The following is a 16,034-nucleotide window of genomic DNA, read 5'->3' on the forward strand; positions in this document are numbered from 1 at the left end:
CATGAAATTAACTTCTGCCTGCCGTAAGGCCGATAAAGAGTCAGTATTATTGATGCCGGCAATGCTTAAAAGAGAAAGAGAAACAAAAGAGAGTCCCTTCAAAATCACCAAGTGTCTGTGGATTTGCCTCTACCACTCCCACAGCCTCTGCAACTACACAGACCCCTGTTTAACTCATCAGCAAACTGAGCTCCAGATCCAAACTGACACAGATCAGAAGCCTTCAACACCCAAGGCACTTTGGGAGCCCTCCTTGCCCTCAGCATCCTCTCGAATCCTGGCTCCGATACCTGGTTCCCATGAGCCAATCTCCAGCAGCCCACAGCCTTTGTGGGTCCCTCAACCACTGAGCCCCTCGCTGGTCCACTGCCGTGGTCACCTTCCCTGTGGGGTCCTTTAGCCACTAAGCCCCTTGCTGGTCCACCACTGTAGGGTCATCTCCTCTGCTTCTGCTCCTCAACAGGGGGGGGGGGGGTGTTTGCCCCGTTTCTAGTGCCCAGCTCTGCTGCAACCTCTCATGGCTGCTGCCAAGCACAAGTTCCACTATCTTGAGCACAGACCTCCATGGTTACAGAATTTTACTTACAAACACCATTGACTCCTTTAACAGGCTGTTTAAAGCTTGTACTGACCCACTGGTATTAGGACTAGGAGATCAAACCCTTCGGACCAATGCTGAGTCTCCGCTCTCCCAGGTCTGCACCAGCGGCAGCGCTGCTGATAGAGCAGTTCTGGCAGCACCACTATTTTGGATTCCAATGTTTTTTTTGTGAGTGGCTGGTTCAGAATTTCAGCACCTCCCAAATATTTTCTAATTTTAAATGTATGTATGAAATAATTGAATGTCTCAATCTGAACTAATCTACTTAAATGAGTAGTTACTTTGAGATTGAGGTAAAATTGGTTTATATCACATTTGTATATTAGTCTTGCACTACAAAATAATGCCCATGCACTCAGTCTTAACTTTATGCAAATTTGTTTATTTTAAGTAGTCTTAACAATTAACTATGGAGTTAAACAAGAAAATCTGCAGATGCTGAGATCAAGTGCAATAAGTACACAGATGTGTTGGAGAAACTCAGCGGGTCATGCATCATCCATAAAGGGTAAAGGGTAACCAATGTTTCGGGCCTGGGCCCTTCAGCAGGAATAAGGAACAAACCAGCAGATGCCTGAATAAAGGTGGGGGAGGGGAAGGAATAATCACCTTTATTTTTTCACATTAGATCATTGTTTTTGCAATAACTTCATTCTTTTCACAGGCCACACTCTGTTCTATGAAAGGTTGTATGAGAGCAATGGTGGCTCAACTAAAATCAGAAAGTGAAGATCTACAACAGGTAGGAATGGGTTTTAAATCTGAGTTTCAATGAAAAATCAGTTATATATACATGCAATGTATAATATCTGAGGATCACTGTGTCAGCAAGTTTCTTAAGTATAAAATTTTTCTTAATATATTGAGCACTTAAAAAATTGAGCTGACTGTCTTGCCACAATGAGAACATAGCAAAAAAAATTATATGATTAAAGGTTGAGTAGATTTCATTGAAATGTTATCTTTAATTTACAAAGAGTTGATATACAAACTTTCATATCCTACTAACATTCCTTAAAGTTTTTACTTTACAGAATTGGCTTGACGGTAGGAGAGAGAGTAGTGAGAGGGTTGTTATTCAGATTGAAGGCCTGTGGCCTGTGACCAGTGGTGTGCTGCAGGGATTAGTGCTGAGTGCACAACTGTTATCTATATTAATGATTTAGATGACAATGTAGTTTTCATGGTTTGTATGTTTGTGGATAACACCAATATTGGTGTGAAAGTGGATAGTGGAAAAGGATATGAGTTTACATAAGGATGAATGGGAAAGTGAGCCAAGAAATGGTAGTTGGAATTTAAATAGAAGAACAAGGTGTTGTGTTTTAGTAGGTTAAACCAAGGCAGGACGTAAACAGTAAAATATCCTTAATCTATGCCTCATTATTGGATTGTCTGTCAGTTTTGAAAATGAAAAGATAAAGAAGAACCTAAAACTCCCAACATAGGTAGGTTTTTGGAAAAACTCAATTCCATTTCTACCCAAGCAGGATGATCATCTAAAGTAGTGGTTTTCAACCTTTATCTTTCCACCCACATACCATTTTAAGTAATCCCTATGCTATAGGTCCTGTTTTGCGGAAATTGCCAAAATGTTTGGCCCGGAAGTCAGCCTGAAGAAAACTGAGGTCCTCCATCAGCCAGCTCCCCACCATGACTACCAGACCCCCCCACATCTCCATCGGGCACACAGAACTCAAAACAGTCAACCAGTTTACCTACCTCGGCTGCACCATTGCATCAGATGCAAGGATCGACTAAGAGATAGACAACAGACTCACCAAGGCAAATAGTGCCTTTGGAAGACTACACAAAAGAGTCTGGAAAAACAATCACCTGAAGAAACACACAAAGATCAGCGTGTACAGAGCCGTTGTCATACCCACGCTCCTGTTTGGCTCTAAATCATGGGTCCTCTACCGGCATCACCTATGGCTCCTAGAACGCTTCCATCAGCGCTGTCTCCGCTCCATCCTCAACATTCATTGGAATGACTTCATCACCAACATTGAAGTACTCGAGCTGGCAGAATCCGCAAGCATCGAATCCACGCTGCTGAAGACCCAACTGCGCTGGGTGGGTCACGTCTCCAGAATGGAGGACCATCACCTTCCCAAGATCGTGTTCTATGGCGAGCACTCCACTGGCCACCGAGACAGGTGCACCAAAGAAGAGGTACAACGACTGCTTAAAGAAATCTCTTGGTGCCTGCCACATTGACCACCGCCAGTGGGCTGATATCGCCTCAAACCGTGCATCTTGGCGCCTCACAGTTCGGCGGGCAGCAACCTCCTTTGAAGAAGACCGCAGAGCCCACCTCACTGACAAAAGACAAAGGAGGAAAAACCCAACACCCAACCCCAACCAACCAATTTACCCCTGCAACCGTGTCTGTCTGTCCCACGTCGGACTTGTCAGCCACAAACGAGCCTGCAGCAGACGTGGACATTACCCCTCTATAAATCTTCGTCCGCGAAGCCAAGCCAAAGTAAAGTATATGCTATAGGTGCTCTGTGATTAATAAGGGATTGCTTAAGGTGCGATGTGAGTGGGAAGGGAAGGTTGAGAATCACTGCTCCAGACAGAATTGTTACTGAAACATTGCCATTGGCCCATTTCCTTTGGAGTTAGGAAACTGTGCACCTAACAAGTCAATTAAGGTACAATTAAAACAGTGGTTTTCAGACTTTTTCTTCCCACCCACATTCCACCTTAAGCAATCCCTTACTAATCACAGAGCCCCTATGGCATTGGAATCATTTAAAGTGGTATGTGAGTGGAAAGAAAAAGGTTACGAACCACTGACCTAAAGTATCAAAGTGTAATAACAGTAACAGATTTTGTATATTAACTGCCCAGTAATAATATCTAAAATTTGGGAGAGACAAACCCCAAATCATTTTGGTTCTTTGAGGATAAGCTTTATTTATACAAGACTGTTTGCCTTTCCATATAATAGAAGGAAATAATCAAATCTAATGAGTCAAAATAAGTTTTAGGATTAAAAATTGGTAAAGATTGGAACATATACAAAAATGTAGGTAAAATATTCATTCTAATTGCATTAATATGTCCACTCATTGTCATACATAAGGATGTCCATCCTGGTGATAATGCTTTAGTCTGCTCGATTAACACCCAAAAAATGTTATTTTAATTAAATTCCTACAGCTCTTTGTGATTGTAATTCCCAAATATTTGAATTGGTCTTTAACTATTTTGCAGCATAAACTGTTAAAGATCCTTTAATAGATAGTAATTCACTCTATTGAAAATTTATTTCATATGCCGAAAGCTGATGAAGTTGAGCAAGCAATGATAATATGGTTGGTAAAGAAATCTCAGGGCTGTAAATGAACAATAAACGAATATCTGCATATAAGGAAACTTTATCTTTATTTCCCTTTTTACCACTAAATTGTCTACTGTCCTACTAAGAAACCGCTAAAGGTTCCAAAGATTGAAAAGCAGAGGGCAACCTTGCCAAGTTCCCCTATAAAGCTTAAAAAATGTTGATTGTTGTGCATTTGAATATATTGAAGCATTTGGGGATAAATATATTCATTTAATCCACTTTATAATAATTGGACCAAAATTAAATTTCTTTTAAATTGCAAACAAGTGCTTTTACAGCATCCAGTGATAAACACACACTCAGTCATTGGAATGGAAGGCAAATATAAAGTATTCAGAAACCAATGTATATTGTAATATGAATACTGATTTTTAATAAAACTTATCTGGTCAGTGTTAATGATTAATTATAAAATCTTCTCAAATCTATGGGCAAGAATTTTAGATAAAATCTTCATATCGACATGAAGTAATGATATGGGTCTATAAGAAGCACATTCAGTGGGTTCCTTCCCTTCCTTCAAAATAAGAGATACACTTGCTTCATTAAAAGAAGTTTTCCATCCCTAAATGAATCATCCAACACAGAGCTTACATAAGGTAGAAGTGATTTAGAAAAATATTTATAAAATTCAACCGGATTTCTGTTTAGTCCTGGGGGCTACCAGAGGAAGTGGTAGAGGCAGATACAAGTGCAATGCTTAACAGACATTTTGAAAGGTACATTGGTAGGAACAGTTTAAAGGGATATGGGCTGAATGCAGACAAATGGGATTCACTGGAGTAGACAGCTTGATCAACCTGAATGTTGGGCAGAAGAGCCTGTTTCTGTGCTGTAAAACTCTTGACACTATTTCAATTGAATATGCAATTTTTCACATTTTAATCAAATTTGTGTATGTTATCTTTTTAAAGAACTATTTCTATGAGTGATCAAGACTTCGGGCAGAGTCTAATCATATGGATCATTTCTGTCTTAAATTGAGAATGAATGGGGAATAAAACAAGGCATAAAACATAGGCTAAATCAGCGTAAATCTATTATCATTACTCTAATCATCAAATGTATTTCCATTTCAGGTCATTGCAAGTGTTTTGCGAAATTTATCATGGCGAGCAGATGTAAACAGTAAAAAGATCTTGCGTGAAGTTGGTAGTGTGAGTGCTTTAATGGAATGTGCACTAGACGTGAAAAAGGTAGGAAACAAATTAAAATTTAAAGTTAATTTAAATTTAAACAAAGTTAAAATTTGAGATACATTTCTTTTCAGAACATTCCTAGAAAAGTGACTCTCAAATGCTTGGGAGTGTTTTACCTTTACTGATTAAATGTCAAACTTGGTTTGGCCATGATGCCACAACTGCTTGCCCTTCATAAAGAATAATTGTTTATGGTATCAATCTGCTATTTCTTTTTTGGAGGGCGGGGGTATAGTGTCAGAAAAAATGGTTGTCTCTTTAAAACAGAGATAAGGAGCAATATCCTTTGCCAGAGGGTGATGAATCTGCAGAATTTGTTGCTACAGGTGGCTGTGGTGGATAAGTCATTGGGTATATTTAAAGCAGAGGTTTCCCACCACTGGAAACAACTTCTCTATATCCACTCTATCTAGCCCTTTCAATATTTCATAGGTTTCATGGAGATTCCTCACCCACCCCCAATCCTTCTGAATTCCAGCGGATACAGGCCCAGAGCCGTCAAGCGCTCATCAGACATTAACCCCCTCAATTCCAGAATTATTCTCAGAAACCTCCTGGATCCTCTCTCTTTTATATTTCAGACCTCTCTATAGGAATTCTAACATTATATTTATCCTTGATTTTGCATCTTAAATGTTAAGGGAATCCTGCATGAAGGCTCCCAAGTCCCTTTGAACCTCTGTACAATTTTTCTTTACTCTTCCCAGTGAGAAAATAGTCAACTGTACTGCCAATATATCCGATTTCAGCTTTTTCCTCTCAAACTGCAGGGTGAATTCTATCTTGTTAGGATCACTGCTTCCTCAGGGTTCATTTACCTTTAGCTCCCTAATCAAATCTTATTCATTGCACAGTACCCAGTCCGGAATTGCCTTTCCTTACTGGGCTTGGCCATGAGCTGTTCTAAAATGTCATCTTGCAGGTATTCTCCAAATTATTTCTCTTAGATCCAATGGCAACCTGATTTTACCAGTCTACTTTAATATTGAGGCCCTCCATGAACACTAATATTGCCTTTCTTGCTTGCTGTCTCTAAATAATAGTCTGATAAACACTTATGAGAGTCTCCAAATGTACCCAACAAGTACTTGATAATCTTTCTTGTTATATTCTGGCAGAAACAGTAAGGATCCAGTGAATCCCATTTGTCTGCATTCAGCCCATATCCCTTTAAACTGTTCCTACCAATGTTTTATAAATTGAAATATTGTAGCATTCAAATTTACTATGTCGCAGAAAGATGCAGTTTGTAAAAATCTTATTTACATACTCAGCAAAAGTTTAAAAATGTCCTTTAAGTATGAATTCAAACAAAATTGAAGTTGCATGATCATTTTTATCTTGTTTTAAAGGAATCAACTCTGAAGAGTGTTCTTAGTGCCCTTTGGAATTTATCTGCACACTGCACTGAGAATAAAGCTGACATCTGTTCTGTGGGTGGAGCACTTGCCTTTTTAGTCAGTACTTTGACTTACAGAAGCCAAACCAATACACTTGCCATTATTGAAAGTGGAGGTGGCATCCTACGGAATGTTTCCAGTTTGATTGCTACAAATGAAGATCACAGGTGCATGTAGTCCTTGATTTGTGAAAATGGAATTCAGTCCACCAATGCCAATTACAATTCTCATGTTTCACTAGCTTCCTTCCCTTCAAGTCCTCTGTGAATTGATTGAGTCCCAGTTCTTAATTCCCCAAGCAGAACACAAAAGTTCTGGAGAAGCTCAGCAAGTCATGCAGCAACCATAGGAAGTAAAGGGTGGTCGTTGTTTCGGCCCAGAGCTCTTCCTCCTGAAGAAAGGCTCAGACCTGAAATGTCACCTGCTTTCCACTTCCTATGGTTGATGCTTGGTCTACTGAGTTTTCTCCAACACTTTTGTGTACTGCACTCGACCCTAGCATCTGCAGATTTTCGTGTGTACCTCTTAATTCCCCACTCATCTTCTCATCCTGGCCTTTGTATTGAATAACAGTTTCTGAATCTCTCCTCAAATCACTGACATCAACTTTCCTCATTTCACTTCCTGCTGGCCTTGTTGCTCCTTTCATTTTCTCCCGTGCTTATCCCTAACTATATCTGTAGTTACATCTCCCTACCACTGTACCCTCTATCAAATTAACAGTGTGTGATGGCTGGATCGTTATCTATTTTATTGTTTCTTAAAATTAATTTTGGTCTGGTTTCTTTTGGTTTGGAGATGTTTTCCTAAATAATATTATTTTCTTCCCAGGCAAATTCTCAGAGAAAACAATTGCTTACAGACATTGCTGCAACATTTAAAATCACACAGTCTGACAATAGTTAGCAATGCATGTGGAACTCTTTGGAATCTATCTGCGCGAAATGTCAAAGATCAGGAAACTTTGTGGGACATGGGAGCAGTTAGCATGCTCAAAAATCTAATTCATTCTAAACACAAAATGATCGCAATGGGAAGTGCTGCAGCCTTGAGGAACCTGATGGCCAACAGACCTGCCAAATATAAAGACGCCAACATTATGTCACCAGGATCAAGTCTACCATCTCTGCATGTTCGAAAACAAAAGGCTTTGGAAGCAGAGCTAGATGCACAACAATTATCAGAAACCTTTGATAACATTGATAACTTGAGTCCCAAAACATCTCATCGCAACAGACAAAGGCACAAACAGAGCAGATACAGTGAATATGTTTTGGACTCAGGAAGACATAATGATGATGGGGTTTGCAGGTCAGAGAGTTTCACCACTGGAAACATGACTGTGCTGTCACCATATGTGACTTCTTCAATGCTACCTAATTCCTCACGAGACAACAGGGGTACGATTGATAGCTCCAGACCAGAAAAGGACAGAAACACAGAAAGAGAACGAAGAGGACTAGATACTGCTACCTTTCCTCCGTCTGAAAATGCACCAGATCCTCCCAAGAGAATAGGGAGGCAGGTTCCTGCCACCACAGCTCAAATAGCTAAGGTCATGGAAGAGGTGGCAAGTATGCATTTATCACCGGAGAGCAGGAACTCACCATCTGCTTCTGACTTGCACTGTGTGCCAGAGGACAGGACTGGAATGAGACGGGGATCATCATCTCATCCCCATTCTAATATTTTTAACTATAGTAAACCTGAAAACACCAACAGAACCACCTCCGTGCCTTATGGGAAGACAGAGTACAGGAGGTCATCGAATGATAGCCTGAATAGTGTTAGCAGTAGTGATGGGTATGGTAAAAGGGGGCAGATGAAACAATCGATAGAATCCTACTCAGAAGATGAGGAAAGCAAATTCTGCAACTATGAAAAGTATCCAGCTGATCTTGCCAATAAAATTCACAATGCCAATCATTTAGAAGATAATGATGCAGAATTGGACACGCCAATTAACTACAGCCTCAAATACTCAGATGAGCAGTTAAATTCTGGTCGACAAAGCCCATCACAAAATGAACAGTGGGCACGCCATAAGCATATTTTGGAAGAAGAGATTAAAAGAAATGAACATAAACAGTCTAGAACTCAACCATCTGGATATTCAATCTTTTGTGAAAATACCTGCAGTGGAGAGGAATCTCATATTCAATTTCAACCTCGATTTGGTCAGTCAGATTGCTCTTATAATACCAGACCACATAACAATTCCGATCAAATTAGAGTAGATTCTGAACACAGCATGAACCAGAAAATGAACCCATCTCTTTGCCAGGTAGATGATTATGAAGATGACAAACTAACCAACTACAGTGAGCGTTACTCTGAAGAAGAACAGCCTGAGGAAGAAGAGGACAGGCCCACAAATTATAGCATGAAGTTTACAGAGGAGGAACACCATGTTGAACAGCCAATTGATTATAGTTTGAAATACGCTACAGAAGTACCTCCCTCCTCACAGAGTCAACCTTTTATATATTCAAAAGGACCTTCCGTTCAAACTACTTCAAAAGACCATGCTTCCTCAAGTTGTGTAAAGACATCAAGCTCTAAAATCAACACCACTGGTCAACAAAGGCGACTTCACCCCAGCCCTGCACAAACAAGATCAACTGCTGCTCCTGCCGTCCAAAAACCAACCTCTTGTAAGACACCTTCAATTAACCAGGAAACCATGCAGACTTACTGTGTGGAAGACACTCCCATTTGTTTTTCAAGGTGTAGTTCACTTTCGTCTTTGTCATCTGAAGATGAAATGGAAGGTCGAGGCCAAGCCAAGCATGTAGCAGATGATGGCACCACTTTACAAATAATTGACCTCAAGGAAAATCGTGGACAATTATCTGTTGAAACAACAATAGGTGAGGCTTCCTCCAGTTCACATCAAACCCGAATGAAACAAAATAGGTTGCAGAACAGTAACGTCTCTCAGCCTGATTCTGGTCGTCAAAAAGCTGTTGAATTCTCTTCAGGTGTTAAATCACCATCCAAAAGTGGAGCTCAGACTCCAAAAAGTCCACCAGAGCATGATGTACAGGAAACTCCTTTGGTATTTAGTAGATGCAGTTCCGTCAGTTCATTGGGAAGCTTTGAAAGTCAGTCAATTGCCAGTTCCATTCAGAGTGAACCTTGCAGTGAAATGGTTAGTGGAGTTATAAGCCCAAGTGATCTTCCAGACAGTCCCGGACAGACAATGCCTCCTAGCAGAAGTAAGACTCCTCCACCTCAACCAGCTCAACTCAAGAGAGAAACCCATAAAATCAAGGATCAAACTCATGTCAAAAGCAGAGAGATTGGCCAACGGCAAGAGGCTATGAATGAAGCTGTTCAAAGAGTTCAAATTCCTCAGAGTGGTGATTGTCTGATGCATTTTGCCACAGAAAACACACCCGATGGATTTTCATGTGCATCAAGCTTAAGCGCCCTTAGTCTTGATGAGCCATTTATTCAGAAGGATCTTGAGCTCACAGTAATGCCTCCTGTTTATGAAGATGAAGATCCTGTTACAGAAGAAGATGGAGCGAAGAGAAGTGAATGTAAGACAGAGCGAGGTGCAGAACCTGAGAAAGGTGTGCTCGATGACGATGACGAAGACGACATCGATATCTTAGAAGAATGCATAAATTCAGCCATGCCGACTAAATCTTCAAGTAAAGCAAAGAAAGCTGCTTCTGGTACTACATCACGGATACCTCCTCCTGTAGCAAGGAAACCAAGTCAATTACCTGTGTACAAATTGCTTTCTAATCAAGATAGAGTTCATTCTCAAAAACATGTCAGTTTTAACCATGATATATTTAGAGAAGATATGCCACGAGTCTACTGCGTTGAAGGAACTCCAATCAACTTTTCAACAGCGACTTCTCTCAGTGACCTCACCATTGAGTCACCTCCAAATGAATTGGTAAATCCAGAAGCTATTCAGCCTACTCCAGAATCTGCAGGGATGGAAAAGAGGGACACCATACCTACTGAAGGCAGGAGTATGGATGATGCAGAGACATCAAAAGGTCTCACTACTGCTCAGCCAGGGCAAGATGACAAAATGGAGGAAGGTGATATTTTAGCTGAATGTATAAACTCTGCTATGCCAAAAGGAAAGAACCATAAACCCTACAGAATTAAAAAAATGAGGAACCAAATCCAACATGTAGCAACTTTGAACAATGCAAATCAACAAGAAGTCGAAAAACAAAATCCAGCATCTCCAATGAAGCCATCATCTCAAAGCAGTGACGACAAGGTGCATTTATCGCAACGTTCAGCCATGTCTGATCCTCAGAGTAGCTTCAGTGCTGAAGGTAAATGTGCAGAGCACAGGAATGACATGGAGAAAGGAGGCAAAAAGCAAGCCACTAAAAACAGTTCTGGGGATTTTCAAGAAAAGCCATCAAGTAACGATAACCGTGTTCGCGGAGGTTTTGCATTTGACTCTCCGCATCATTACACTCCAATTGAAGGAACTCCATATTGTTTTTCTCGTAACGATTCTCTCAGTTCACTTGACTTTGATGATGATGACACTGACCTCACAAAAGAAAAAGCAGAATTAAAAAAAGAAAAGGGCCAGAAGGACTACGATGGAAAACATTGTCACAGCAAACAAATTCCCATTAGTCAGCAACTTCCTGATAAGGTTCAACCAGGTCAGAAGTCTGTGCCAGGGAGAGGGCAGTCAAAATCAGCTTCACAGAAGCAGGCCGTTTTCTCCCAAACACCTCAAGACAACAATGGTCGCGAAATGGTTACTGATGAGAAAATGCAAAATTTTGCCATTGAAGATACTCCTGTCTGCTTTTCTCATAATTCCTCATTAAGTTCTCTCAGTGATATTGACCAAGAGAACAATAATAGGAAGAAGAGCGCAGCACAGCATAGTGAACAGGGAGAAGACACAAATAGCCAAGTTGCAGTGAATAGACCTCCAGCATCTGGCTATGCTCCTAAGTCATTTCACGTTGAAGACACACCAGTGTGCTTCTCTAGAAATAGCTCCCTTAGCTCTCTTAGCATTGATTCTGAAGATGATCTTCTTCAAGAATGCATCAGTTCAGCTATGCCAAGAAAGAAGCTCCTTGCAAAAGGCAAGAGTGGCTGGGAAAATACAGGAAGTGACACTTCTGCAGCATCAGTAGAGGAGGTGAATGAGTCTGTGAATTTAAGAGACCGAGTGCAAAGGCCTGTTTTAGAACCAGCTTTCTCTCCGGATTCTGAAAGCTTTGACTGGAAAGCTATTCAAGAGGGTGCTAATTCTATTGTCAGCAGCTTGCAGCAGGCTGCTGGCTGCCTGTCAAGGCAGGGGTCTTCAGACTCTGACTCTATTCTCTCACTTCAATCTGGAATTTCCCTAGGATCGCCCTTTCACCTTACCCCTGACCAGGAGGAAAAGCCACTCACTTCTACCAAGGGCCCCAAAATGGTGAAACCTGCCAGTGACAAGAAAAAGAATGAGGGGGAAAATCCTAAGGCAATTCGAGGAGGAAAAAGAGTCTATAAAAGCTTAATAACTGGGAAAGCCCGTCCTAGTGTTGAGACTCCTACCAATCAGCCAAAACATTCCCAACAGGCAAATGTGCCACTGATCTCACGTGGAAGGACCATGATTCACATTCCTGGCGTAAGGAACAGTTCACCTAGCACAAGCCCTATTCCAAAAATGCCACCTAAAAATATAACTTCTAAGAGTCCAAACGCTGCAGAGAATTCGAATCATTCAACAAGAGGTATTAAAACTCCCATAAAATTAGATTCAAGTCCAATAGGCAAGCAAACAGGTGCTCAGGGACCATCAAGCAGCAAAGGGTCTTCTAGGTCAGGATCCAGAGATTCCACTCCTTCTAGACCTACCCAGCAGTCCTTATCTAGACCTATGCAGTCTCCAGGTAGAAATTCTATATCTCCAGGGAGAAATGGGATGAACTCTTCTAACAAGATATCACAACTTCCGAGAACATCCTCTCCGAGTACTGCTTCAGCTAAAGCTTCGGGATCAGGTAAAATGTCTTACACGTCTCCAGGCAGGCCATTAAATCAGCAGGCCACATCAAGGCACGCAGGCCTAGGAAAGGGCACACCTTCTATAACAAGAAGTGAATCTAATTCTAAGGGTCTAAGCCAGAGTGCCAGTGGCACTGTACCAGGTAAAAGAGTAGAATTGTCAAGAATGTCTTCAACAAAATCAAGCGGCAGTGAATCTGACAGGTCTGAAAGGCCGACGTTAATGCGTCAATCGACATTTATAAAGGAAGCCCCTAGCCCAACATTGAGAAGAAAATTAGAAGAATCTACTTCTTTTGAATCTTTGTCTCCACCTTCTAGGCCTACATCACCAACCAGATCACAAACCCAGACTCTGGTTTTAAGTCCATCCCAACATTTGGATGTGATGCCTAGTCATTTGCCAAATCAAACCAGTAGTTGGAGAAAAGTGCCTCCAAACCAGAATCTCTCTGCAGAACAACTAGAAGGGCGGCCTTTGCGGAAACATGACATAGCTCGATCTCATTCTGAAAGTCCTTCAAGGCTTCCAGTGAATAGATCAGGTACCTGGAAACGAGAACATAGTAAACATTCCTCATCTCTTCCTCGAGTTAGCACATGGCGTAGAACAGGGAGTTCTTCATCAATTCTGTCAGCTTCTTCAGAATCGAGTGAAAAGGCCAAAAGTGAAGATGAAAAACCACATCAGGGGAGTTTTACACCTGGTCACAAGCAAGGCAAGGAAAACCCAGTTCCTTTGAGGGGAACTTGGAGGAAAATTAAAGATAATGAAATTCCACAAATAAATAGCCATGTTCAAAATCCTTCAACTGCACATTGCATTGAAAGCAAAAATTTAGTTTACCAGATGGCACCTCCTGTATCAAAAACTGAGGATGTGTGGGTGAGGATTGAGGACTGCCCAATAAACAACCCTCGCCCTGGAAGATCTCCAACAGGGAATATACCACCAATTATTGATGACTTGCCTGAAAAGATATTTCCAAATGAAGGTTCAGGTGATGCCCAAAACAAACCAGCTTCAGGACACAGAACTCCTCCTCATGGTTTAAGAATGGAAAAGTATTTAAATTCATTTACTCAATTAGATTGTGCAGAGAAAAAAACAGCAGAAACAAAATCTGCTATGAACAGTTCTGCCACCTCACCAGAAACTGAGACTACAATAGTCACTGAACGTACACCCTTTAGTTCAAACAGCTCAAGCAAGCACAACTCACCAAGTGGTACTGTGGCTGCAAGAGTAACTCCTTTCAACTATATTCCCAGCCCTCGAAAAAGTAGCACTGATAACACCTCTACACGGCCATCACAAATCCCAACGCCGGTAAACAATAAGAGAAAGGAAAGCTCGAAACCTGAAGCTACTGACTCAAGTGGAAATCAAAGTCCTAAACGTCATTCTGGATCCTATTTAGTAACTTCTGTTTGATATAACTGTGGTTGTATAAAATTGGTTTATTATGTATGATTTTCGGCACAACTATCTGATATTTGAAGTTGACTGTTTTACAAGAATTATTAATCAACTAAGATACTCTTGTAAATATCTACTTTTTTTCTTTGCAGAGGGACTTTGTTAAGGAAGCCATATTTGTTAGGAAATTATATTATTGCTGGTGGAAATTTGACAGGTGCATTGGGTTGGGAAGTCTGGCATTATTTCTGCAGCTGGTAAAGACAACATTGTACAGTCAGTTTTACTTGTATTATGTATTAAGAGTTCCTGCCATGATCCCTTTATGTATTGCTTGGCTTATGTAACTTAAAACTACTTGGAGATAGTCTAGATAAATCCATTAAAATATATCAATCATGTTCAGCATTTTAACAACAAAAAAAGTCAGGGAGATTTAAAGATTAGGTATTAAATACATGCAAAAAAAGTGAATGAAATGAGTATTAATATTTCATGTGAGTAATTGTGAAGTATCCTAATCCTCTTGGTAATCAAGAAGCTGTGAAATTCACAGTCGTCTGATTTCTGGTTCAACTACCTTTCCCAAACTGCTCTTGTGCATGATCAGATCAGATGGTATGTTGTCTGAAGCAATGACTCGATTTTGTGATCACATGATGTGCATAGCTAGCTACGGTGTATTAATGTACACTGCTCTCTGTGTGTGTGTGCTGCAAAAAGAGATTGTAACCATGCAGCTTTGGACTGGAGTATTTTTTTCCTGACCTAGATTTTACCAGATAAGTAGATAGAGCCATTGCTATGCTGTAACTTGTTGTATATTGTTATTTGAGGTCAGATGGCTACTCTTTTATGAACGAGACAAATTGTTTCAGAAGAACTAAATGAACATTTCAAAATAAATTATTACTGTATGTATGAATTTTTGTGTTATTTATTCTTGAGGATAAACTGTGCACCAACAAACCATTGTACAAAGAAGTTTCTCACCTGCAATTTTCACTTTATCAATAAATGGAAGGGCTGGAGAGGTATAGATGTGCCTGAGCAAGTGATTTTTCAATATGTACCAGTAAGTCACATCAACAAGCAGCAAAAATGATAAAACCAAAGACTGCTATCTTTCACTGATTGGGTTCATTCATATTTATTTAGTTACAGCCGGAGAAAGAGAAAGTCTTCTTCCCACACTGTTCCCATCGAGCTCGATGGCCTCTAAGAGTTACTGTTCCCATTGAGCTAGATGGCCTCTAGGAGTTACTGTTCCCATCGAGCTCGATGGCCTCTAGGAGTTACTGTTCCCATCGAGCTCGATGGCCTCTAGGAGTTACTGTTCCCATCGAGCTCGATGGCCTCTAGGAGTTACTGTTCCCATCGAGCTCGATGGCCTCTAGGAGTTACTGTTCCCATTGAGCTAGATGGCCTCTAGGAGTTACTGTTCCCATCGAGCTCGATGGCCTCTAGGAGTTACTGTTCCCATCGAGCTCGATGGCCTCTAGGAGTTACTGTTCCCATCGAGCTCGATGGCCTCTAGGAGTTACTGTTCCCATTGAGCTCGATGGCCTCTAGGAGTTACTGTTCCCATTGAGCTAGATGGCCTCTAGGAGTTACTGTTCCCATCGAGCTCGATGGCCTCTAGGAGTTGCCAATTCCCCTTTGACATCTTCCAGGAAAACTCTTATTTCAATTTCCATATGTACATTCATATCAGTCGGGTTTATTTCACCCACTTCTTGACTGGTCTGATGCCCTGGTCACCGTCTTGGATCATCTATGCTTCTCCTTCTCAGTGGTGGGATGCTGGGGGTTGTTCTCCCTGTTTCTGATGTGCTGCGGTGGTCTACTGCTCCCCCAAAGTCTGCAAGCCCTTATGGTACACTGCCCAGAACAGGTGCCGCCATCTTGGGCACAGACCTCTGCGATTGTAGGATTTATCTTTAGCAGGCCATGTAAAGCTGGTGGCATCAGGACCAAACAGGGGGATGCTGAAGAGCAGTACTGTGTCTTTGCTTCCCACTCTCCTAGGACCACACTAGATAGAGGCAGTGCT

At 41.1% G+C, this 16,034-nt stretch overlaps 1 protein-coding gene across 6 annotated transcripts in view; it reads left to right on the forward strand.

Annotated features, from left to right (window-relative positions):
• Positions 1–14,906, forward strand: part of apc (APC regulator of WNT signaling pathway) — a 191,553-nt gene extending 176,647 nt beyond the window's left edge. For all 6 annotated transcript variants that reach the window (XM_069892850.1, XM_069892860.1, XM_069892878.1 and 3 more), the window contains 4 exons: positions 1,266–1,343; positions 5,036–5,152; positions 6,508–6,722; positions 7,387–14,906. In XM_069892850.1, coding sequence (XP_069748951.1) covers positions 1,266–1,343; positions 5,036–5,152; positions 6,508–6,722; positions 7,387–13,996 — 7,020 coding nt within the window. In that variant the 3' untranslated portion in view covers positions 13,997–14,906. The remainder of the gene's footprint in view (positions 1–1,265; positions 1,344–5,035; positions 5,153–6,507; positions 6,723–7,386) is intronic.
• Positions 14,907–16,034: the final 1,128 nt, after the last annotated feature.

Source organism: Narcine bancroftii, chromosome 1 (genome assembly GCF_036971445.1).
Source record: "Narcine bancroftii isolate sNarBan1 chromosome 1, sNarBan1.hap1, whole genome shotgun sequence".
NCBI lineage: Eukaryota > Metazoa > Chordata > Chondrichthyes > Torpediniformes > Narcinidae > Narcine > Narcine bancroftii.